Source organism: Branchiostoma belcheri, unplaced genomic scaffold (genome assembly GCF_001625305.1).
Source record: "Branchiostoma belcheri isolate BF01 breed outbred unplaced genomic scaffold, Haploidv18h27 scaffold56, whole genome shotgun sequence".
Classification (NCBI taxonomy): Eukaryota; Metazoa; Chordata; class Leptocardii; order Amphioxiformes; family Branchiostomatidae; genus Branchiostoma; species Branchiostoma belcheri.
In genome coordinates, this window is record NW_017804198.1 from 1,204,055 (window position 1) to 1,230,959 (window position 26,905).

At 39.2% G+C, this 26,905-nt stretch overlaps 1 protein-coding gene across 1 annotated transcript; it reads right to left on the bottom strand.

The window, feature by feature from the left end:
- Nucleotides 1-6,611: 6,611 nt before the first annotated feature.
- LOC109481491 lies at nt 6,612-25,536 on the bottom strand. Its single transcript, XM_019784071.1, has 32 exons — nt 25,527-25,536; nt 24,809-25,108; nt 23,525-24,211; nt 21,174-21,314; nt 20,576-20,716; nt 20,229-20,369; nt 19,882-20,022; nt 19,620-19,760; nt 19,367-19,507; nt 19,105-19,245; nt 18,850-18,984; nt 18,321-18,629; nt 17,720-17,879; nt 17,371-17,471; nt 16,935-17,047; nt 16,180-16,238; nt 15,730-15,884; nt 15,156-15,284; nt 14,507-14,616; nt 13,643-13,786; nt 13,155-13,249; nt 12,690-12,812; nt 11,878-12,023; nt 11,448-11,629; nt 10,912-11,082; nt 10,444-10,553; nt 9,796-10,058; nt 9,428-9,518; nt 8,539-8,663; nt 8,036-8,144; nt 7,130-7,243; nt 6,612-6,777 (listed from the first exon to the last, which is right to left on the bottom strand). The coding sequence occupies exons 1-32, from the start codon at nt 25,534-25,536 to the stop codon at nt 6,630-6,632; spliced, it is 5,076 nt and encodes a 1,691-aa protein (XP_019639630.1). The 3' UTR covers nt 6,612-6,629.
- Between the last annotated feature and the right edge of the window lie 1,369 nt (nt 25,537-26,905).

A 26,905-nucleotide genomic window follows, 5' to 3' on the forward strand; every position in this document is an offset into this window, starting at 1 on the left:
AACTGTGTCAGGGGCAACTCACTAATGTTTTGCAGGTCCTGTGTCGGATCTGCAATACAGACTGTCTAGAATTGGATGGTTTTATAAACTATTTATTACCATTCTGTATTCATGGGAAGTTCAAATAAGCCTGCAGGCCACTTTTCATAGAGGTCATGAGGGAAGAGGGATCGTCAGACTCAGACAAAATAAATAGCACAGTTTACATCATTTAAAGATCGAATAAATGATTACTTGGCTAAATTTCACAAAAATAATAATGGAGGAAACAGTTGGAGAAAAATATTCTGCCTAGGCTGGCAAATACTGACCTGCCTTCTCGGTATTTTGACATCATGACCTCATGCGGTGGTGAACTGTACTGCAGCCTCTTTTATGTAATACTCTAAAATCATAGAAACAACAGATGTCGGACAAGAAACAAGATTTCACTACTAGTAAACACAGTTTAGACTAGAAAGGCCAATATTTGCTTAGGAGCAAATACAGCGATGGCTTCACCACATTTTACGACATGGTAGGGAAAGAATGAGAAACACAAGGGAAAACAATGATTTACATTGATATAACTATAATATGAAGTAACATACAACTAAAACAACAGTTGGATAGCTATTCCCTACATTATTGGTTAGGATTTTTAATTGCATAATGCAAACTGTTGATTTTCAAAATAAAAAAAAAAAAACGTTCATGCCCCGCATTCCAATGCTGGAGCAGGAAAGCTTGAAATACCTACCAAAACACTTGAATACAGACATACTGTCAGTATGAAAATGCTCTGTGCAGGTGTTAATCAGGTTAAATCCCAATAGCCAATCAGCAAGAAATGCTCTGTGCAGGTGGAAATGCTGTGTGCAAGTGTTAATCAAGTTAAATCCCAACAGCCAATCAGCAAGAAGAATAGAGGAAAGCTGCATGCCTATTGGTTGATGCCCTGCATTCCATTGTGATGACTCATGCCCAAACGTGGTACACAGCACAGTAATACATTTGCTATAACACAGCCAAAAAGCTCAAATAAAACCATTCTAAAAGCCTGTATCACAAAAATTTAAAAAACGCCTGGGGGTATTTGCCCACTGTACCTCCATACCAAATTTCAGGACCTTAGGCCCCAAAATGAAAAAGCTGAATCCATTTAAAAAATGGCAGGAGAAGAAGGAGGAGAAGGAGGAGAAGAAGAAACATCAGAAAAAGCAATATGGTTTCACCACACCACTTCGTGGTGTGGTGAAGCCATAATAAACGTTAGCATATCTTAAGATATATTATCGGCCCCAAAGCACAACTCATGATCGGATAAATTTTAATCATCCATGATTTTGTAATTCTGTATATCCGGACTACTTTTTTTACTCCCTCTGGGGTCTTGAACCGCGGATGAATACCTGTGTTCTGCGGTCGAGAGAAGTTCAGCCGAGACGCTGTGCAGTGTGAGAGTCTGAAGACTTCGTGAGTTCGCAGCTTTGTGTCATCCAAGGGTCTGATCCAAGGCGGACAAATCAGGTACCCGACTCAGCATCAAGGCCAGCTTTTCATCTGAGATCCGTTTCAGGTACGTAGGAAAAGCTACAATGTCAGTAGAATAGACCAAAAAACGTCGTGGTGTGTTGTGATCGAAATTATGGCGTGTGAAGTTTTGTGCACATGTGACGATTTGATACCGTTTTGATAGACCTTCGCAAACAATGTGCTTCTCGAACAACACGTAAACATGATCCTTTCTCGTCCGATTGTAGCAATATACAAAAGCAAGGAGTATGTATAACCAAGGTGATGAAAGCTCCTTGGTATAACCTCGAAAATTCGGAATCGGGATATATCCCCCCCTCCCTCACCAACATCTGGTTTCCATCAGGCATGATTGTGAAAGCTAGGGCCAGGGTCGGTTCACTAATGTTTTGGTAGAGTCTCTATTTCATGCTCTGCTAACCTCCTTGGCTAGACCAAGGACATTATACTGTACCGTGGCAGGACGAACTGTGTCAGGGGCGGTTCACTAATGTTTTGTAGACTCACTATTTGATGCTATGCTACTAATATATGACGGGCTCGTGTAGTTTTGGACGGCCTGAACTCGGACAGACGCCGTCCTCTTATCCTCTTAAAAAATGCCGAGACTCGGAAAATTAGAGAAATTGACATTCTTTGTTTTGTGGCTGTAGACGGGGACGCCGTCCAAGGCAGGAAAGACACACGTTGTTTGTTTTGCTATTGTTTATATGCTGACGAACAATTGATGTCGGCGCCTTTCGTATACGTTAATCTAATCAAAACCCGTTTTTCAAGTCTCCATCCGGTAAAATGTATCCACAAACATTTTTCCTCGAACAAAATAATTTCGGATGTGAAAATTCTCTTTTGGGAGTTACGTTTTTGTTTTTGATGGTCTTGTAGCGGGCGCGTTGCATGAAAATCCACGCCGCAGTTCGCTATCCACGTCGCGGTTCGCTGACACTTCTAGCTAGCTTGCTTGAATACGCGAAACTAACGAAAGGCACCACAAATCGGCATATGGATACATACATTTCCCCAAAACTTCTTAATAATGAATTTCTTAAATGTAATGTTACTAAGTAGTGATAGGAACACGTAGAAAGTACGGTAGTGTAACTCTCTTCGCCAACAAATTCCGCAGCTCTGCCGGCAAAGTTGGCTCTATCCAATCAGAGCGCAGGTCATATGAGGTCAACCAATCAGAGCGTAGAGTGCACGCTGCTAGTTACATATTAATGAGAAAATGGCGCGTGTTGTCTTCTACATCTACCGGTGCAATAGCTCAGTTGGTAGAGTGCTCGCTTTGTAACCGGGAGGTCGTGAGTTCAAACCCCGGCCGGGTCATACCAAAGACTTTAAAAATGGTACACACTTCTTTCTCTGCTGAGCACTCAGCACATATATGAAAAAGAGTGGGTGAAGGTCAAACACACAGCACTACCAGCGGACCAGCCCCCTACTGTAGTGCATTGCACAATTGTGTGTCGCCCAAGGGCTACGAAATGGAGATGGGCACCACCCTACGCTCGGGCAAGAGCACGGGGAGACCTTCCTTCCTTACCTTCCGATGTTTGGAATTTTGCAGCAGAATGTCTTAAGTATTCCTGACGATACGTATGCCATCTGTAGCAGTGTTTCTTATGTCAATACTTGTGTGTCACCAGTTAATGCCCTGCTATTCCGTGTCAAGAAATGTTCACGATCTTTTTCAGGCCCTCTGATACACTGCCAGACCAACTGTCAATGTGTTTACCAGTTGTAAGAACTGCAACCTTGTTCGCAGTTGGTTCAGTTACATCCTGCTTGAAAATCCTTTGGCATAGACGTCAAACAATGACCTACGGTAAATGTAACTGTGCCATAATAGACTAGGCCGTAGAAGAAATTGTTTGTATCTTCTGTTTCAGAAGTCATTTGGGATATTCTCACCAGCATGACATCAAGTGGAGTCAGCTCTGATGACATGGAAAGGAGTTTGGAAGGGGAGTTTGGCGGTGGAATGGTGACTGCAAAATGCTACGTGTGTGAGGAGTGCAGCAAGCAGTTCAGTCGGAAGGGTGATCTGAAGACTCACATGCGTACTCACACAGGGGAGAAACCTTACAAGTGTGAGGAGTGCAGCAAGCAGTTCAGTCATCTGGGTAATCTAAAGACCCATATGCGGACTCACACAGGGGAGAAACCCTACATGTGTGAGGAGTGCAGCAAACAGTTTTGTCAGCTGTCTGATCTGAAGAGACACATGCGGACTCACACTGGTGAGAAACCCTACAGGTGTGAGGAGTGCAGCGAGCAGTTCCGTCATCGTTCCAGTCTAAAGAAACACATGCAGACTCACACTAGGCATAATTCTTAAAATGTTCCGAGTGTTGCAAACCATCACAAGAGTCATCTTAAAGGCCCATTGTGTAACTTTTTGACAATACAAAAAGTATATTTTCCAGTCTTTTCTTTTCATAGTAAGTTGACTTAACCCTTTAGTATTCCAGAACAATATTCAGCCATACAAATACAACATCCTTGCTCCAAAAAAGCATGATAAAAGACTGAATGATCTTCTATTCAAACCTCTGGCCACACCGCACATATGGTATTGTCCAGGCCAGTGGTGTGGCCTACCTCCCAGTGGGGTGTCAGTCGACAGCTTACAAGTTTCCTGATCGTTTACCATATTTTTGATCTCTTTTGAAGGGGTAATGACCACAGTTTATTGATGACTAACAAAGTGCACTAAGTTATATTCCACCTCGTCTAAAAGATATGAGTGTTTCCAAAGAAGCTAATGTTGTGACATGTGCCCGTCTATCTAGCCTGGCATGCCAGACTAATTAACCACCCTAGGGGGCCAACCACTGTAATTGTTTTTGTTGTTGTCCTAAGGCCAAACCGGTGGCACTGGGAACTGAACAAGGGCTGTTTGAATCAACAAAAAATATGCATGTCAAAAATGTATAATAATGACATAAATGTGTTGAAAAGGGATAGTATCTGATGATAACATCAAAATTTAGTATTATTAGAAGATTTCAAATTTTTGCGTAAAAAGTGACATAAGGGGCCTTTAAAGGAAACATGAAACATTGTTTTGCACAGTAACCTGAGTATTCCGATGAAAGTATGTTGCTACCGCTAACAAAATTTGATAACCTGTCAATAGGAGAGTAGTAGCTTCCTGTTGTTGTATTTTGTTAGAATTTAGTTCTGGTGATTACAAAGTAGCTTTTTATGCTATAGATGAAGCTTTTGCTTAGCATGAAGTTTTTGTAACACAGCTTTTCATTTTTTTCTAACACAGTTTTTCATTTGTTTGTTAGTTCTTTCTACCCAGGATCAAGACAGTTCTTTCTTACTCTTAGCAAAATCCAGAAACTGTTTGTATGGATCCTGTTAGATTTTTCTTAATCACCCTAATAAATTATCACACTCATTTACTTACCTATATTGTTTTGTTAGGTTTGGGCACAGAGTTCCGAATGATAGTGAGAAGAGAAGTATTCGAAAACTAAAGCCAAGTTAGTTCTAGAATGATATAGTCGTAGTTTGTAGTTCTAAAACTAGATACCATATTTCAAGACAATTGTTGGAAAAAGCAGATTGTAGTTTTGTAGTCCCATTTTTTTCTTTTTATACATGTGTACTTCTTGTAGTGTTTATAGACATTTTAGTTATGTTTTTTATATCTAAAGTTGTTCAAGTTACTAGTATGTGTATGTATGTATTGCACTTGAAAATAAAGCTTAGTGTTTGATTTGCATTTAACATTTGTATTAAAGTAACATAATATTTGTTGTAACAGAACAAGAAACATACAATAGGGGCTGTACTAGCTCCATGGAGGTAAGTACTACAGCCCCTTCTCACTAATGTTGCTGTAAGGGTTGAATTAGTTTTTTCCCATTATACATACACTCAGACTCAACTGATTTAAATGTGGATGAGATTGAACAACGTTCCCAAAGACAGAACTCTTTAAAACAAAACGTATAATAAAGCCGTTTCATAAAATCAAGACTTTTTTTATATATATACGGGATATATGACGTAAAACATTCTATTTCAAAACATTTGGCTGAACCCTAAAATCGATGCCAATTCTTTTGGAAACATGTTCAATTAGCGTCTTTATTTTAAGAAGTTTCTCTACGGCTAGAGGCAAAAAAGAAATATATTCAGTAATAAAGACTGACAATTGCATTGAATATCATCTCTTGTCAGTCCGAGAAAACACCTTTATAGCTACAATGTAATACAGCAAAATTGAGACTTGGCCTTTCAAAATCATCTGACAATTCAAATAAAGTAAAAGTTGTCGTTGAGTTAAAACTAGAGCTACCTACTTTCAAAACGCCGTTAAAATATCATCTGTGTAAATAGTTTGACATGTATAATATATGAAGTACAAATGCTAATTTCTAACTAGCTTGCATATATAATAAATCTATACTATAGCCTTGGAGCTCAGTAATTACATAAATATGTCTCTTTATCTCCTCTTTAAAAAAACTACATACTCTTATGTCTGGTTAGACTCAAATTATGAACTTCCTTCTTCAAAAATTATTAAAAAAGTATCTACTCTTTACTAATAAAGACAATGTCAAGATTTTAACTATTTATATCTGGTGATAACTTTATCCTTTATCCTTTATGTGTAGTATGGATAATCTGGGTATTATGCAATTTTCTTATTAGTTATGTGAATTAGTAAATGGTTTTCGCGGTTCGACTCTACTAATTCCTGTCGAAGTTACAGTCTTTACTAAGTATGAAGTTCCTGTTTTAGCATATTAATCAAAATATAGATTTTGACTGAAAAAGATCTTTGGGAAGGAAATAAGTGCACAATCATAGATTCATTATTACATGCAGTTGAAATTCATCATACTTTTGTGTGTGTGTCCTTAGGCTTCTAAAATGATTTGGAGTGCCGGTGAAGGGATACTTGATTACAATGGCGACCTGAATCATAAACTGGAAGAATAAATCTTAAAACTTATACGCTGTTTATGTTTTGTACCAACGTCTTAAACCTTGTTCATTGAATGATACTCATTATGATTGGATGTAATTTAGGAAGTGTTGTAATTCCGTCTGTGTTGTATTTGTGACAATATTACTTTTAACACAGACTATTCCGAATACGTTTTCATGGGTACCCCATTGCCTCTCAGCTGTCCCCGTGAGTTGTAGTCCGTATTCAGATCAGTTGGGTTTGACGACGACGTTCCTGTCGAATACTTGGTTGCACGAGAATCGTCCACGAGACATCCACAAAACCTGGATTTAAAGAAAGTATGGTTTTATCTAACATAATAACGACATAAATTACATCAAAATTTGACAGATGGGGGTGCAAATTGGCATTGCATTAAGCAACAGAGCCATTTAAGCCAAATACAATTATACCTTATTGAATTCCTACAACTATATTTTGAATAATTCTCGTACCATCACCGTGATGTCTATCGTCTGTAAGCAAGATACATGCATTGCTATCGTTGGTCTGGTGATTTGTAAAGAAAAAAGTTTTTACCGAATGACTGGCCTCCATCTCTTGTAAAGAAAAAGACAAAAAATTCCACCACACAAAGGATGTATATAGCAGTCAATAATAGACTTCTCTACTAACTTCAACCACAGGTTCCGGACTTCCTTTTGACGTAGGCAGTGGAAGATGAAGATGAAGAATCCTTGCAGGGAGTTGAAGATGCAGAACAAGTAGGAAAAGACGATCCTTCCGTCACTGCAACACAATGAAATATTGATCTTTAAATAAAATCGTTAGATAATAAAATTGGTGTGGAAGTGATTCTTACTGATTTGATTTTATGGATTTTCTTTGAAGTACTTTTTGATTAAATCTCAATACATCAATACCAATAACTAAGAGACCAAATGAAAAAAAAAAGATAAGAGATCAAGATCTTAATATTGCATGTGCTTTATGTCCTTTTTAGCTTCCTTCGTGACACTTGTGATGTTTGTTAACAATTTATAAGCAGTTCATGAATGATTTAACAAAAAATCCATCATCTCATCATGTGTACAGTTCTGAACTTCTGATCTACAACCCTTTTAAAGCCGCGTTTATATGTGATTCTTTATTGACACAACAAAAAAGTACAGAGACTTTTGTATGGTCTTCTACAACTTAACTTAAGATCTAACAAAGCTACATACATGTGTGGATAACGTCATCTTACGTATAGAGTATATGTATGATGTAACAATAAAGGTTAACTATTCTCTAACATGTGGTCTCTAAGATCGAAACATTCTTTAATGTATTTTCCTATTTGAACACTGTATATCTAAATATTAGATCCAAATCTGTAACCTAGTTATGCTTACAGATCTGACATCTTCAAAGCTTCATATCCAACTCCCTTACACGATCGAATGCAATACATTAACTGCATTAGGGATCCTAGTAAAAATCTCTTGCCTGATCATGTTCACAAATCCGACTGAAAGTTCCATATCTGACACTCTAACCCTAACGAGCGCTTCAATATGACAGGTCCGGATTCCTGACCTGATCATGAAGAATCCAAAGATCCAGGTGAGTCCGACCAGCACCATGATGGCGATGGCGATACGCAGATTCTGCTTGGTCGCACCACTCCTGGGATGAGCAACTTTCCCTACGAAGGGGGTATATTTATACATTTGCATATATTTTCCTTTTTGCACTTCAAAGCGTGTGGCAGACTTAAAGTCTGTGCGAGAAAGGTGTGTTTGTCAGTGGGAGCTGCCAACTGTACAATCCGCCATGCAATATTCTAGTAGCAAGATAATAGTTTTCACCGCTCTTGTATTTACAGTATGAAAACAGCATAAATTCGTGGTTTTATTCGCAGAAAATTATGCCATAAACCTTATTCAGATCAAGTTCACAATACAGGCCGGGTATAATATAGTATTGAATGTACGATTAAAGAAATTTCACCCGAAGAGAAAGAAAAAAAATAGATAAAATGTAATTAAGACTTCAACATAACATTTTACATATTGGAAAATCATTTTTTTACAACTGACCGTCGGTCCTCCCTCCACAGGACAGCTTACTGATGACCATGATGTACACAATGGTGTTGAACACCAGTACCAGTCCGGCAGGCAACAGGAAACCGTAGTACAGCTGGTTACCCTGCAGCCAGCAACTAGTCAGCAGGAACAAGAATGGCAAACATCACTTCCACCTGTACCTGTACCTGAGTGGGTCTTTGATAGGTAATTGAGACAATCTAATTTTGCTAATATTTGCCTCGTTTAGTATTTCAAATAGTGTCCTTGATTTACAGATATTTTGGAGTGAACATGCAGCAAACATTTTTTTAAAAATCGTCGTTTGCAAATTTGATCTGTCTACATATTTTGCACTTAAATGTTTATTTTCCAGGCTAGCACTTTGTAAGTCTGAGACCATCATTTGTATTAATAGAGTAGCGTTACGATTGAAATATTTATAAAAACATTTCGCCGATAGAAAATTTTCGAAGACCTTTCGATCGCTTCATTACTACATGAACAAAGCATCTCATATCAATAGTTTCCTAAAGGAAATGTTATATATTAAAAATATTACAGACAAAAAATGTGTTCTATAATGTATTGAACTTAAAAAAATGCCTCTGATGTTTTCGTATTTCTTTCGCCTAAATTAAGATTTTGCTTTCTTTCTTTCTTTCATTTCATATAGTGCAGACTAACATTTTGCATTTGGCATGAGTTGGCCTAATCTATGCCGTATCAAACATGTGGTGGTTATGTTTGTCAAGATAACTGAATGGCCATACCCGTCATTTGCAAACTTAAAGAGTATTATGTCAAATGAATTACAAACGTGGAAACCCGATTATTTTGATACCATATCTTACACTCCGCACGGGGCCCGGGGCCCAGGTAAGGTAAGGTAACATCTTACACGCTATTGCTCCTGTAGGTTCCCTGTCCATTAGGATAGGTGCCGGGGACATCCACAGCCAAAGTAGCGATGGCAATGACCAAAGGAAGACCTGAAAGACATCAAAGATAAAGTTGCTTAACTTTAGCTATTCCTGCCAGTACTTTATTACTAGTATTATCCTGTTTTACTACAATTGGTTTCACATCTCCCTGGTATTGATGCACAAAATGCACTAACTTTTTATAATAGAATGAAGTTCAGTGTGGCAGTGCAATCTTTTGGTAAGAAGAACATAAAAATGGCCCAACTTTTCTGATGAAGATACACGTCACTGTATTGTAAGTGAAATCAATGTGACATTTTGTTTTTAAAGGAACTGTACTTACCCCACGCAAATATGGCTGCCTTGAGGATAAATCTGGAAACATGTGCCCCCAAGACTTTGATGAAAGCCAGATACATGTTGAAGGCTTCCACCGCCATCCACATGAACACAGCCAGGAGGAAGTAATGCAGCAGAAACGCCACGATGGTGCAGCCGATTGGGGAGTGGGTAGCGTCGATGCCGGTCAGGAAGAGGATGAGGGTCGCCAGTAAGGCGATGCACAGGTTGGTGAGGATGTGCTGCGGTCTGGTCTTACGAAGCTGCCTAAAACAGAGAGAAACTGGAGATTTTAGACTTCCGACATTGTTTTTGTATTCAATGTATTAGAACTTTAGCACATGATCATTGAAAAATACCGGATTCAATTGCTTCATAAAATAGATGAATACTCACACGACAGTATGGCGTAATGAACTCCGGTATTACACAATGGTCTATATTTTATTTAGCACAGTAAACAGCTTCCTGGTGACCTCATACTACATCTAACCACTCAGAGCATGCCTGGTCGGACGCCTTGCTATGGAATGAAATCCTAAGATACGTTATGAATACATACATGTAACATTAACACCCATGGAAACACAGCGTGTTATGTTTTATCAGTGATATTGATCACATAAATGACATAACGATCCAAAAAACTTACTTGAATATCAGGTAGGAGATCAGAGTTAAGGTCAAGCCTGTGATAGACACCACGATCCCGATCTTACTAATCAGATCCAGTAAAAAGTTGTGCAAGCCTCCATAAATGTCCTGAAATAAAACAACATGATTTTAGCCATTATCAACGGGCAATTATGTAAGATAACGATACTTCTGAGTTGAAAAAGGTAGAATGAAAACTAAGACGTAGAAGTGGTCCGTGTGCAGTAGCCCTTGAAGCAGAAGGCAAAACCTTTATCTATGTTATTGAATCTGACTTGTAACCGACCTTTTAAATACAATGTCCTTTTATGAGGGCTAGCCCTTTATGATAGCCTCCGGCTAGTTGGGTAGTTGGGCTGTATATCTGTTTATACAGATTCATAAATCAAATCAACACTTTTCTGGCATAATGTCACTTATCCACCTCCATCGTGCAATGCTCTGATATAAAAATTGATAAACCTACCATCAAAACAGCGAAGTTGGTAAGATGGTTGCACTCGCACACCACTCTGTCGTTGTCTATCCCGGCAAAGGCACACCCCTCTGTCGACCAGGCACCAACTCCTCCTTCTGCTTCGAAATCCCAGAAAACACACCTCATGTTGTTCACTGTGTTATCCGTGCTGTTTGGGACCTATGAAGAGATAGCAAGCATTAATGACTTTGATCACTTTGAGACGAATGGAATTCTAAAACTATGAGATAGTGTTAGGTACTTTTATCAAGACTATGACTTGGTTCAAGGTTCGGCCATGACCTTCTGAATTCGCCCATGATGTTAAAATCTAGTCTAGTTCTGCTTGCTCCAGACGGGTTTTCGGGACATTTATTAAAGTTTACACAATGTCCTTTTGACCACTTGTCATTCTAAATGTCAATCTTTACCCACCTGCGTGCCCTCTCTGCCCGGACAAGAACACAGACGGCATGTGTGAATATGAAATAAGATGTGCCAATAAGACAAAAGAGGCGGTAGTTTCTATTGATTTAGCTACTTACGAGAGGAAGGTATCTTGTCACTACTGGGTTGGTCAGATTCTTGAGCTCGATGCCGGTGACTCTACTGGCAATGACCCTGCTGTTGACCCTGGTTTTTGTGCCGGGTGAGGTCTGGTTGGACTGAAACAACCGGCTGTTCAGATAGATAATGAAACTCAAACGAACTTCCCCGGCACTGGGATCTAGGGGAATAAAAAACAGGCAATGATAAATTTCTTTTAAAAACGGTCTTTAAAATATTGAGCAAGTTACGAATAATGAAAAAAAATTCAATGCAAACAATTGGCTGTACATTAATATTTCCCGAGATAACCCTATCACTTGAGTTCAATATCTGTTAGCATATTCATATGTATTGGTTAGTATATTTCAGTGCCAAAGCATTTATTATTGGTTCCTTCATTTACAGAAAAAAAGAAAATCAACCTACTGGATATATTTCTCTTCAGGAAGGCAGTGGCAGGTAAGACTATGGAAGCATCCACTTGATCATTGGGGATGGAGGAGGAGTCAGAATAGGATCGTACCAATCCGTCCTCAAGATCCTCACTTCCATCAAGGAATGCAAATCCAACACTGCAAAAAGAAGGAGGCACTTTTATTTCTCTATGATGATTTTGTTTCAAGTTTGTCATCATTTCTGCATAATTTGTATGTTTTATTTATTATCATTATTGCTAAAACCAAGGACCTTGCTAAAAGTAACTACCTCGTATTATTATTATTGTTGTTCTTTTATGTTGCTGGACTTCAGGAAGAAAAGTATGGAGTTTACCATTCCAATGGAGATATCAACAAACAAACAAACAAACAAACAAAGTTTAGGAGGCACATTCATAGTTATGTTGCATGCAGTGTCAGTTGGCTTCGGAAATCTGTGACCATTTTCTGAAGGGATAGACAGTTAATAAACAGTTCATTCAATTCTGCCCCAGGAAAGGCTCTGTGTCGTCCTCTATAGCTTGACGTTGCTGATACTGTGTCAAGTATACAATCAGTATACATTTACTATGTAAGGGACATGCTCATTCAACCATAGCAAGCAGTCGAAATAAGAGATGATTAAGACCATGTTATTGACATTGCAGTAGCAAAACATAGCTGTGGTGTGTAGAATAGGTGCATAGGATGGCCCTGACAAAGGTAACAGGCAGTCAACGATAAGTTGGCTTGTAGACTACGTGGTTGTAATACATAAAAGCCATACCAACCTGATGAGATTATTTATGGATGTATCGTTACCTGTTAATCACTTCTGCCGCCTGAACCTTGTAGGTTTCCACACCTATGTTTTTCTCAATGCGACGGAAACGATTTGATGTCAGATTTACGCGATCATTAAACTGCTCAATCGCCCGTACAATTCTGCAAAAACAAAGACACACTACTTGCAAAAATTTAATATTCATTACTAAGAATCATCAATTTCTTTTACAATGTAGTAGTCAACATGAAAAGGATAACAAAAACTTCCATATGATGTTATTTCTTTTACGAAACATTGCTTTACAATACATAATTTTTATTGCACAATACATAATTTCATATTTCACCTAGCTCACCTCACAAGCCTCATAGCGGTGTCAGCCGTAGGGACAATACTAGTATAACTAAAAATTAAATATCATTTCTCAACAAAACATTTCAAGAATGAGCATGTTCCAGTCATGAATGAATCCATGAAATAATTGATCAAAGTATACTTACCTAGAGAGAGACTGATCATTAACTTGACTCTGTTGGAGAACGTCATCATCAGTGTTCATGATCTGATCAACAGACACGACGACGGAATAGCCAACCTGGAAGTTCAAGCAAATATGAGGTTTGACTAAAGGTCGACTGAAGCATTGTTCAAAGAAAATTTTTCTTGTACAATTGTCGTGTTCTTCTAACATGTAACATTTACTATTTTAACAACTTGTGTGGAAACTCCATGACGTCGGAATCTAGGATGGCAGAAGAAGAAAAAGAAAGATTGCTGAAAAAAGAGACATTACACGTTCCTGTGCACCTGACGCTTAAGTAATCCTAACTCTAGAATGGAGTTTGCAGGATTCCTAATTATCGTTTTACACGTTAGTGGCCTTTTTATAAGTCGTTAAAATTTCAGCTGATTTGACAACACCTCAGAATATACGTAAAACTATAAGCTATCTGTGCCTCTAAGGCGTCAGCCAAAAAAAGAGACCAACATTCTCGTCTCCAGTGGTGTTTACGAGATTGTCCAGGACAGTGGAGGCATCTGCGATGTTTTCCGCCATAAGGGAACTCCCAACAGACGTAAGGATCTGTAAGTCTGCAGCAACTTCTGCTACATTATCTGGAGTTACAGGGACCTGGAAACACAAGACTGCATTAAAAATTTAAAGTAAAATGCTGTTCCAATTGTTTGAAAGCACGAACTGTATTGTTGTATTTCCGTGTAATTCTGGTGTTAAATTAACAAGTACTATTTACAAATCCATCAACATAATTTTTTGCCATTGATAATTTTATCTGACAGTTCTGTTTCTTTGGTGTTTGTTTGTTTTATCAGGATCTTTTAGCTTTTTGACACACCTTTACACAATTCCTCCTAGAGTCCGTGCAATACAATACAACACAATTTAGTAAAATCTAAACAGCAAAAGCAAGAGAGGTCAGCGAAATGATTCAAACAAAAATGACAAAAAAGTAATAGTAATTTACGCAAATATGAATAATTAATGAAATGAAATTACGAAAATATTCTATATACAGTTGAAAAGCACGCACAATTAAAATGTAAGCAAAATAACAAACATAAATATAATAGCTGAGGTAAACATACTGGATCAAAAACAACCTGATGACTGCTTTACTTTATAACATGGTCCGATTGGTTTGGTTTATTAAGATGCCCTTCTTCTGATCTTCCAAGGCTCATCAGACAAGACAATGCAATACGTACAAAAAAAGCACATATTACATACAATTACAAGTTTTAGAAAATTAAGAATTAAGGTCAGAGGTCAAATAACTAATCATGACCAAGATCAACAAACGATGACCCTCATTAAAAGGAAAATATACTTGACCTCTGCCAGTTTGGACAAATCCCGCCCACAATCCAACAGTTCCGGCCTGGCCCACGTGACTCCAGTCTGAAAAGCTCCCTTACATCTGCGGACTGCCAACGGAACACCAGCTGGCGATAAAAAAACATGAAATTAATCAAACTAGAGATATCATGGCGTCTTTTTGTTGAATCTGGTTTACATGTGTGAATTTGCACAGCTTGAATACTTTGTTACATTGTCGTGTTTGATGCATAAACGAATGTCACCTGTCATATATTCAGTAAAGATGAGTCTCATATGACGCACAAGAAATATGAAAATCAGCATGCACTGTCTAGGAACTGATAAAAAGTTGTCAACAAAACAGGGTGGCTACATGTCTTTCATATATTTTTATGACTTGTCCTACTTATACTGAAGAAAGAGAAGACTATAATAAAACTATATAATTTTTGTAGTACAATTATATAACTTTTATCTGCCTGTACAGACTTTTGAAATGCGATGCGGTCTTAAACCTAACGTATTAATGAGACTTCACATGTCTATTGAGAACCACAGACATATACCCGAAATACATCAACTTAAAATATTTATCATATTTGAACGTTCTTTGATAAGTAAGTACTACAAAGAACTTTTAAAAACAATTAAGACTCCATCTTACCACTTTCTGTGTTGTTTGCACACTTTTCTTCTGAGTACACATGGGTGTCACCGGCAGAGTCTGGAAACGTCAGGTTTACACGGTTGGAGGAGGGGTCGGTCACGGTCACTGTTTCGCCGTAACACGTCGCTGTGGGACCAATGAAAGGTTCGCATCATTTGAACAGTCTGTATGATTGATTATATATCGCTTATTATGCTCTGTAACTTCTTTAAGTGGTAACAAAACAGATTATTCTCAAGTTTTTACTGTAAGAAAACAAGATATATGTATCACAGGGGCATTTACCAGACCAATAATTTGACACTGTTAACGTAAAGCAAGAAGGCTAAACAGCATAATTATAGAATCAGATTTGGATCTTATGCCATAGTAGATTTTAAAGCCCTAGTAACATACATCGTAAAAGGCACCTAAGGTGTTTTTTTCTCACCCGACGCCCATGCCGTTGTCGTAGATTTGAGAAGCATAGTTTCTAAACTATTGTGAGCATTTTAGTTAGCAAAAATCACCGCAAGTGCATAGTACGATGTACATAATCATGTAATATAAAAGTGGAGAAACTTCAAGATACTTGTCAGAAATGTAAGGCTTGTTGGGTCCAGCCCGAGAGAGCTTGGAGTCCGTGCAGCTGTTTGCAGGGCATTGGAGATACTGTCAAACAGGTCCTGGTCCTGAAGCTCAGCATCCTGCACATTTACGTTCTGATTTGTGATGATACTTCCTGGTCTGCAGGAAATATAAAGGCAGATAAGTTCTTAAATTAACATGATATATTGTTATCAATAGTAGTTATTAATTGTCAGTTTAGTTTTATTGTATTGTGTTGTATTAGTCATTACTGCCACACATTTTACGATGTACAATTGTCGAGCAATAAATTTTAACCATACTAAATAGCTTTATCAAAACGGTTCTTCATTGCACTGCTACTAAAAAAAGTCTTTATTTTGTATCATGTAAGTAGACAAAATTGCTCAGATTGAATAAAATGCAAGTCAGATGTCTAAAATATCAACCTTACTTTGCGTCCTTTACTCTGATGTATATGTTGCCTTGGATACCTCCCAAAGCTTGCTGATACTGAGAAGAATAACAGTTAACGTTGAGTCATATCAATATAATCATAAATATGAATGAAACACCAACGTTTGTTACGTATGTCAACTTTACGTAATCTCGTCAATTCCCTATAGTCTAATTTTAGACCGTTGGGGCACCATAAAAGATCTGACATCCAGTTTTAATTCTTAATTAATTCATTCTTTATTTCAGGTAAAAAAACCCATATAACATGTACAATACATCATTAGAATAATACAAAAACACTACAGACATCTTCTCCAACCTTATCAGTTTTCTTTTCTTTGTTTCACTTACTGTCTTGACAGAGCCTTCTTTGACCCCTCTTTTCTCTCCTTGGACTGGCTGACTCAAACTAACTACCAATCACCAAACTGGCTCAACCTAGTCATCACTAAACAAATTTACCTCAAGCTTCTTGAACTGCACATTATTATTACATTCTGCCTTAAGAAGGGACGTTGAGTCACCAGTTTTAAAGCCTTGATCAACTTAAAGAAAACCATGTCAATTTATTATCATTGCACAAGTATATTATAATAAGTACGATCTACAATGCTATATGATACAAATTAATTAATAAATGAAATACCAAAATAAACGTGACCCACTCACGCAGTCCCATTTTATTGATCATGATATGATCGACCGAATTCAAGTTTTTATAAACTTTTCAGGTTAGACTTATCTCCATACCCAATCCTTGATCTCGGTGCTTATGCTCTGGAACGCAGCTGACTCAGGATTTTCCATTTCAGGGGTGAAGTTTCTACCAGTTATCCTCATGCTGGAAACAAATGTCACGGTTCCTGGGGTAACACATGGGACTACAGTTTTTATTAAGTACTTTTAAGTACTAATATTTTGATACTAGCATACCAGCATATTAAGACATCATGGGTTCTCTATAATCTTACTGTAAATAAGTTTAGATTATCGTTGCATGATTAGCTTTACATTCCAACGGAAATAGCATGCCCATAATTGTACTGCATGCCCAAATCACCACATTCACCCACATAAAATGTTGTGAAAGGATAGGCTCATGCAACCAATAAAGAAGGTTGGGACCCACCATGGCTATATTCACCGTCTAATCAAGAGTACAAACAAGAGAAGCCAGAGTACAAACCTTTTGGAAGCACGCTGATGGTGCTGTCTTCAGACTCTGCCTCACCACTTGGACTTGTCACTTTGCACCTGACCTTATGAACACCACTTACAGCTTTATATCTGCAGCAGATATACACGTAACAAAATTACATATATTAAGGAAAATTAATATGGATTGTCTTCATATAAGGCATTACATCTATCGATAACAATTCATCAGTAATTATTATTCCCCGATGTAACTTGAGTGTGTCGTCACCTTGTCTGCATTTGTTTATGTTTTAATAGAAATGGCTTCTTTTATATGTAATTACGATCATGCAGTAGGTCTGAATAAAGAATGCCACGCACAACTGTTCCGTACTAACCTGAATACAGCGCCTCTCTGGTTTGGTACAACTGCTCCATCGACTGTCCACTGGTAGGTATAATCACTGGAACGTCTTTTTGTGTTACATGTGATGGAAATGACTTCTCCAACTACCAGATTTTGTACCTCTGAGGGGCGTATGCTGACCACAGGATTAACTGGTCAAACAATTCAAGGTATGGATTAAAAATACTGAATATGATAAATAGTACATAATGTATCCTCAAATTCTGGACCTATTGGCTCAATAGACTTCGAAGCGGCCACGTGCTCTAGTGTGAATACAGAGAACAATTGAAATTTCCTAAGAGTCAAGAAAGTTTCTGTTTTCTTTTTATAAGGATACTTTAAGCAGGCAAAGTTTGGAATGGAACCGACCCTTTAACCCTAGGCTGTTCAAAGCTTTTGCCATTCTTCTCGATTGTTAGATTTTAAAAAAATCAAACATTCATTAAGGTCAGTAATCTATGATTTCTTGTTCAACTACGCCTACGGAGCTACAACACCCTCGTTTAGAATAAGTTATAAGTTATGTCCAAACACCTGTGAACTATCTTACAGTCTTGCAAGATTCATCGAAATGTTTATGGTTTCCGTACCTTGCACTACAAGTGCAGCTTCCTGTGACGTGCCGACCCCTGCTGTGTTAGACATCATACAGACGTACTGTCCGCTATCGTGTGGACGTGCTGACGTAATGGTTAAGGTACTGTTGGTCACGTGTTGTTCTCCCACTAGACCTCCATATGTAGTTTCTACACTGACTTGGTCTCCCGGTGTGATGACTTCGCCATCGTGATGCCAGACAACAGTAGGGGCGGGAACACCACGACCGGTGCAGCTGAAGGTTGCTTTATCATGAATAGCCACCGTGAAGCTATCCGGATGGTCTAATGTTGTTGCGGGTACTGCAATAATATAAAAACACCATTTGAATATATGAAAATCATCATACCTAATTCTAAAGATCCCATTATAGTGTCTTTTCTAGGCGTCGTCTGTGATCTGGTCATCAAATTTATTTGCAATCGCTTTCTTAGACGGGAAGTGTTTAGTAGATCCTCACTCACCAATGGTGCAATGTTCCGAACTGCAATTGTATATTACAAAGAGCGTAGGCGCACTTGCCCATTTTACAGGTGTCTCCAACCCAAGGGTCCTCGCATCCAGAACATCTGCCGTCGGCTTTCTCACAGGTTGTCCCTGTTACACAGACTCCGCAGCGTTTGGCGCAGTTTTGGCCGTAATAACCGTCATCACAATCTAAAGGACGAATCGGATATGGTATCATAAATATGGGTCTATCGGATTTTTGGTCCTTGAACTCGCCATACGTCTGCACAAAGCAACCGTACCTATACTCTGTTAAGCAACCTAAATCACCTGTCTGACAGTTGTTCCCCTTCCATCCAGCCTCACACCCTCCACTAGAGCAGACACCAGTCCGGATGTCACACACGGAATCTCCGCGAGCACAGTTACAGGTATTGGTACAGTTGGGCCCAAACTCACCAGGCGAACATACTATAAAGAAACAAATAAACAAGTTAAACATTTAGGATTTTAAGATGTAGCAAAATGATTTGCATCAAGCATTATCTTTTCTCATGACCACAATTCAATGTGATAAATTAACATAAATCACCTGTCTGACAGTTGTCCCCCTTCCATCCAGCCTCACACCCTCCACTAGAGCAGACTCCAGTCCGGATGTCACACACGGAATCTCCGCGAGCACAGTTACAGGTATTGGTACAGTTGGGCCCAAACTCACCAGGCGAACATACTATAAAGAAACAAATAAACATTTAGGATTTTAAGATGTAGCAAAATGATTTGCATCAAGCATTATCTTTTCTCATGACCACAATTCAATGTGATAAATTAACATAAATCACCTGTCTGACAGTTGTCCCCCTTCCATCCGGCCTCACACCCTCCACTAGAGCAGACTCCAGTCCGAATGTCACACACGGAATCTCCGCTCGCACAGTGACAATTGCCCGTACAATTGGGCCCAAACTCTCCAGACCAGCACGCTATTAAAGAAAACAATTTAATAACGTTTTGAATAAGTGTCTAAGTGGAGTACGTCCAGGCTAAGCAGTATTTTACCTCTAGATCCGAATGTATCAAAATAATAGAAAAAACATGAATTACCAGTCTGGCAATTGCGTCCCTTCCATCCGGCTTCACACCCTCCACTAGAGCAGACTCCAGTCCGGATGTCACACACGGAATCTCCGCTCGCACAGCGACAGGTGCCGCTACAGTTGGGCCCGAACTCACCCGGTGAACACACTATAAAGAGAACAAGTATAGCAAACCGTATTAGACATGTTTAGGATTACAATAAACATATCATATACTAACGTACAGCATTTAATAAATATAATGTATTTAATGTGCATTACTTTCAGACAGCACTAAGGTTAAATAAATATTTTTGCTATCATTTGACCAAGCCAGACTACACATGTACGACATGTTCGTTCAACATAAATCACCTGTCTGGCAGTTGACCCCTTTCCATCCGGCTTCACACCCTCCACTAGAGCAGACTCCAGTCCGGATGTCACACACGGAATCTCCGCTCGCACAGCGACAGGTGCCGCTACAGTTGGGCCCGAACTCACCCGGTGAACACACTATAAAGAGAACAAGTATAGCAAACCGTATTAGACATGTTTAGGATTACAATAAACATATCATATACTAACGTACAGCATTTAATAAATATAATGTATTTAATGTGCATTACTTTCAGACAGCACTAAGGTTAAATAAATATTTTTGCTATCATTTGACCAAGCCAGACTACACATGTACGACATGTTCGTTCAACATAAATCACCTGTCTGGCAGTTGACCCCTTTCCATCCGGCTTCACACCCTCCACTAGAGCAGACTCCAGTCCGGATGTCACACACGGAATCTCCGCTGGCACAGTGACAGGTGTCGGAACAGTTGTGTCCAAACTCTCCAGGTGAGCACGCTGTAAAGAAGGTAATAACAGATTACATTACACATTTAAAATTAAAAATATTGGAAAACGTTTAAACTCAAGCTTTGTCTTTCTTGACTCACTGGCACAAAACAATGTGACAAAAAAGGTTTGACTCAACTACTTTCTTCTCTTGGCCAGAATACAATGCCATAAATATAAATCAACATAAATCACCTATTTGACAGTTTTCCCCTTTCCATCCGGCCTCACACCCTCCACTAGAGCAGACTCCAGTCCGGATGTCACACACGGAATCTCCGCTCGCACAGTGACAGGTGCTGGTACAGTTGGGTCCAAACTCTCCAGGTGAGCACGCTGTAAAGAAAGTAATAAAAAAGTTTATCAAACCTGCTAAATATCTAATGATTAGAAAACGTTTTACTTCAAGCCTTGTCTTTCTGGACTTACCGCAAAAAATTAATGTGACAAAATACAAAACGATCACCTGTCTGACAGTTGTCCCCATTCCATCCCGCTTCACACCCTCCACTAGAGCAGACTCCAGTCCGGATGTCGCACACGGAATCTCCGCGAGCACAGTGGCAAGTGCCGGTACAGTTCGGCCCAAACTCTCCAAGTGAGCACACTATGAAGAAAGACAACGAAAAAACAAGTTAAACATACATTTAAGATATGTATGTAACTCTCGAGGTAAGAAAACTGTAAATAAAGTAATAACAACGTTTATTAAACCTGGTAAATATCTAATGATTAGAAAACGTTTTATTTCAAGCCCTGTCTTTCTGGACTCACTGTAAGAAACTAATGTGATAAAATAAAACGATCACCTTTCTGACAGTTGTTCCCCTTCCACCCGGCCTCACACCCTCCACTAGAGCAGACTCCAGTCCGGATGTCACACACGGAATCTCCGCTTGCACAGTGACAGGTGCCGGTACAGTTGGGCCCAAACGTACCGGGCGAGCATGCTTGAAAGAAAACAATTTAAAAACTTAGAATATTTAGCAACCATAATAAAGAATACGTTAAGAGTTAATCACTCTTAGTAACTTTAAACTAGAATGTAATGCATTGATAACCACCTGTTTGACAGTTGTTCCCATTCCATCCAGCCTCACACCCTCCACTAGAGCAGACTCCAGTCCGGATGTCACACACGGAATCTCCGCGAGCACAGTGACAGGTGCCGCTACAGTCCGGTCCGAACTCACCAGAGGAGCACGCTAAAACAAGAAAAGACAGACCTTCAATGTCACACATAAGTACCGAATGTTATTTTTTATCTCATAATATGTACCTCATAACGGTATGAATGGATACCTCTACACTGTACCTGTCATTCAACTTTTACGACTATAACGGTCAGTAGTGCTTAAGTTACAATTGGAAAAGCCGGTAGGTACTATATATACGGGATATTTTGTCGACAACAACAACGGCTGACAACAGCCTGTGTCATGGTGGCCTAATCATAACGTTTGTGATTAAAAAATGGGCCAAAAGGTCGTTTCAGACTTTCGTTTAACCCTACCTAGACCGGGGGGGGGCTAAAAGTGCCCGCGCCAACTTTGATGTCACCTAGCGTCTGAACGGCTAGCCGTACAACGGCCAAACTTGGTGACTTTTCCTAGAATATTGTTGGCAACAATTCCATATCATTGGAATAAGATAATTGGGAACAATGGCGGCCGCGGGTTTGTTTATCTCCAATTCTGGGTCGCTAAGTAAACTCCGCGCAGGCGCACTAGTAATTGCGAAAAGGCTTATTTTTTTTGTTGCCATGGCAACGGGTTTCTGACAGGCATTTTTTGCTAAATTTAGTACTTTTTGTTTCAACAATAGAATTCTGTGGGTTTTATGTCAAGTTACTCATGGTTTCTAATATTAATAACATCCCATATAATTTTATGTAAATTTTATCATTAAATATGCATAATTTATGCAAATTTGATGACGTCATTGGCCAAAATCCAAGATGGCGGACCATATCAGTAGAACAGGTATATACAGGTTATTTTTATTAAAATTTCATCAATACTTCCATTTCTTTTTCCAAAAAAAAGGTTTAAATGAAGGTCTTTAGTATGTTTACAATGTATTTTAGGCTTTATCATAAAAGAAAACTATTTTTGAAAATTCAAGATTGATGATCCAAGATGGCGGATATCTTAGATATGCATGACGTCATTTTATTACGTCACCGGTGTTGCTATGGGTAACATAAGACTACACCATAATATTCTGTCATAAACAGTTTTGGTACAGTTATGTTGAATACCATTTAGTTTTCAGGGAAAACCTATTTAGACGGTTTTGGCCAATAAAATCACATTAATTACGTCATAACGACATAAAAATTGTAGATATGATAAATTTTCACTAGTACACCGTCCTCTAAAAAATTTGGTGGTCATACGACATACCGTTCGCGAGTTCTTGGGGGGGGGGTCAAAAGAGCCCCCCGGTCCCCCCATGTCAAAAAAGCCCATTTCCATAATGTATTATGTGTGTATTAATACTGCACGTATATGCATATTGTATGTAAACATGCATTTAATTACCGTATTCACAAAAGGTGCCATTCCACCCTGTGGGACATGCACAGATGTACAGTCCGGAATCCTCTGGTCCAGATGTCAGGTTTCCCCCATTCTTACATGGTCTAAATGATGATGCTGTAAAGCAAAGTAGTATGACAGAAAATGACACTGTTGTAATGATCTTTGTATACAGCAATATTCTTTTGATTTTTTTGCACCCTTTCCTGTATGAAGGAAAATACTAGTAGAGAGGATGAGAAGTATTTAGATATGACTTTTATTAATAAATGCCTACCAGGAAAATCAGCTGGTCTGATCATCATGACTGTTTTCTTCATTGAATAACTGTAGCCCAACCAAGTGTACCAGACGATTCCATCTGCGTGCGGACAGGAAGCTGAAGGTACTGAGCAACCTGTCAGATACTGTCCGTTCAACAAGGCGTAACCACAATTTATAGTGTACCACCAGCCTCCTTGTCCGAATGTAACAGCACAGTTGACAGAGGCACCGGCATTATCCTGGTCTGTTGTAGAAAACTGTCTGTTGTTGATGCTGGAACGTGTATTGGACGGGTCCAAACTATCAGTTGCATCCCCGCTGTACCCGTCAATCGTTGCCGTGTACTTGCTGCTGGCATCTCCCACAGAAAACGTGCTGTACCGCGCAAATCGGCTGTTCATTTCCCAGTCTTCCAAGTACACGTACAGTTCGTTTTGTTTCTGTGTTGTCAGACTGTGGATGTTCCCCAATCCCAGCCAGTATTCTCCACTGACATTACCAAATCCCTGCTCGTACTCAGTCCAAGTCCTGTCAAACGGCACGGACCCGTCCTGACGCCGCTGTATGACCGTCCACCCACCGCCATCAGTGTCCATGTCACAGTAGGCTTGGAATGGTTGCGGGTGGCCGATGGTGTAAACATGACTGTACTGAATCCCGAGTGCGAACACGTCAGTACAATCTTGGGGCGAAATGATGTCTGGAAATGATAGAGAATAGGCTCCTGTTGTTGACTGTATCGAATAGCTCATACATATTAGATTTTTAAAACTTGTTTCTATAGATCTTGTGAATTTCTCGCTAATTTTGTCTGTATCTTTCATACTGGCTCCCATTACAAAAAGCACGCATATAGCAAAAAAAATTGGTCGAGAAATAGTATAATACTTTTAAGGACATTTGATCTAGTTATTACATGTGAGTATAGTCCTCGAACCTAGTACAAAAACTTACACGCAGATAAACGCACCGAAAACAAAACTTCAGTACATGCAGGTACTAATGTTAAAGGGGATGTTTTATAACACCATGACCATTTTCTTTGAGATACACTGAGAAATAGTATTACAAAAGTATGGAATGTTGTTTCCATGAAACATTGAGAAAACGAAGACATGGAAGGCATTGAAGCTTTCTTTTATATTCACCTTAAATCTTGGTCAATCGGTACCCTTTGCAGGGTAATGAGACCGTCCACATTTAAGCAGTATTGGTGAGTATTGTTTTCTATATTTACAAAAAAAAAGAATAGGTCATATAGGTAGCTGTCAAATAAAAGAGTAATTGGCATACTTACGTTTCCTCTGGTAGTAATTTCGGTACGGCCAACTGTCCCACTCAGGACCAGGAGATGCCACCGTGTCCTTGTCAGAACTACTGAGCCAACACCGTGCACTGCCGCCCTCTGGCGATCCGGCAGGGCGATGGTTGAAGGACAGACAGGTCGGATTGACGCCATCATAGCTGTCGTAGCCTTGCAGACAGCGACGGGCACACTCTTCTGCGTCTATGTCGTTATATGCTGTTATGTGGTCTGGAGAATCACCGAAGAAGCGACCTTCCTCCTTAATAAAGAGATCTGCGTACGGGACAGTATCTAAAGCAAAAACGTTATAACGTAATGAAGCCAACAGAACTCTTGTGTAAAGTTTCTTTGAAAATCTCCATAATTTATCCAGTATTAGAATTTAAAAACCGCATGGTACCGTGTACCTGGATGCCTTACGCTAATCAATATAGATTTAATCCCTATTTGCGATTTCACTAGGTATCCACGAACGTTTTCATTGACATTTCGATATGTGTTTATTATATTGATTCGGGATTGTGACAGTTATCTTATGCATCATTCACCAATTCAGTGTTAAATGTTACTGTTAATAGTACCTTTACGTGTTTGACACGAATCTCCAGTCCATAGGTTATGACATGCCCCAGTGCAGGCTCCAGTCGTCTTGTTACAGGCTGTTAGTCCGGATGCACAGTGACAGGTTTGGGTACAGCCGGCTCCGTACAAGCCGTCATGACACTCTAAGAAATGTACATCAAATTAAAAATTAAATACTAAATATTATTAAGTACATAAATAAATGAAAATACCTCCAGGTCTATATCAAACATAAAAAATGACTATTAAAAACACTTCTAACAGTGATCTCTGACAACATATTATAAAATTGTAATAATACGATAATGGGATTATAATGTTGCAGAATAACATATATTGCTTGCTCCATGTCTGGGCACACCCGTCACAAATGAGACAAATCAATCACCTGTCTGACAGTTGCTTCCCTTCCACCCAGCCTCACACCCTCCACTAGAGCAGACTCCAGTCCGGATGTCACACACGGAATCTCCGCTCGCACAGCGACAGGTGCCGGTACAGCCAGGCCCAAACTCACCAAGGGAGCACACTGTAAAGTAAAAACGTATTATGTAGGTCTCAATATTAGAAAACGTTAAGACTCAATCGCTCATTTAACTTCACACTAGAATGTAATGTATTAAAACAAGGGAAAACATAAATCACCTGTCTGACAGTTGCTTCCTTTCCACCCAGCCTCACACCCTCCACTAGCACAGACTCCAGTCCGGATGTCACACACGGAATCTCCGATCGCACAGTGACAGGTGCCGGTACAGTCGGGTCCAAACTTACCAGACGAGCAGGCTAAAATAAGAAAATGTAGACCTTCAACGTCACACATAAACACCTAATATTATTGTTTATCCCATAATATGCACCTTGTTACTATGTGGTTTGAATGGATACTACGCTCTATCTCTTAATATTCAACTTTTACGGTTATATAGTCTGCAATGCTTAAGTTACAATTAGAAAAGCCTTTAGCTACTATACGGCGTATTTGGGCACTGTCGTGTGTGTATCTGTGTGCATGTGTGTCTGTATGTATGCATGTATGTATGAGTCTGTGTGCATGTGTGTCTGTGTGTGTGCACGTATGTGTGTGTGTGTGTGTGTGTGTGTGTTTGTGTCTCTCTGTGTGTGTCTGTGTGTGTGTTTGTGTGTTTGTGTGTGTTTGTGCGTTTCTGGTGTGTTTGTGTGTGTGTGTTTGTGCGTATGTGTTTCTGCGTGTATGTTTATGTATCTGTGTATGTTGTATGTATGTGTGTGTGTGTGTGTGTGTGTGTTTACTATATTAAGAGGGAATGACCGGATCACGATATTTTTTATTTAACGGACACTTAGATTTGGCTGGATTAAGACCCATAGTACTGCAAATTAAACTTTTAATCCATACAACAGCCAGTATTCTACAAATTCAGAGCCAAGTCGGCCAAGTCTGGGTTTACCCGGGTTACATTCCTAACGGACAAAGGTGCAATTGTTGCGTAAACATAATCAACAAAAATGTGACCAAAAGGTTAT

Excerpts from the sequence above, each read along its gene's own strand:
- LOC109481491 (XM_019784071.1), bottom strand. Across the intron at positions 17,048-17,370 it reads CATCAGCGTGCTTCCAAAAG|GAACCGTGACATTTGTTTCC; the intron begins GTTTGTACTCTG and ends GTGTTACCCCAG. Across the intron at positions 12,813-13,154 it reads AATGATCAGTCTCTCTCTAG|AATTGTACGGGCGATTGAGC; the intron begins GTAAGTATACTT and ends TTGTTTTTGCAG.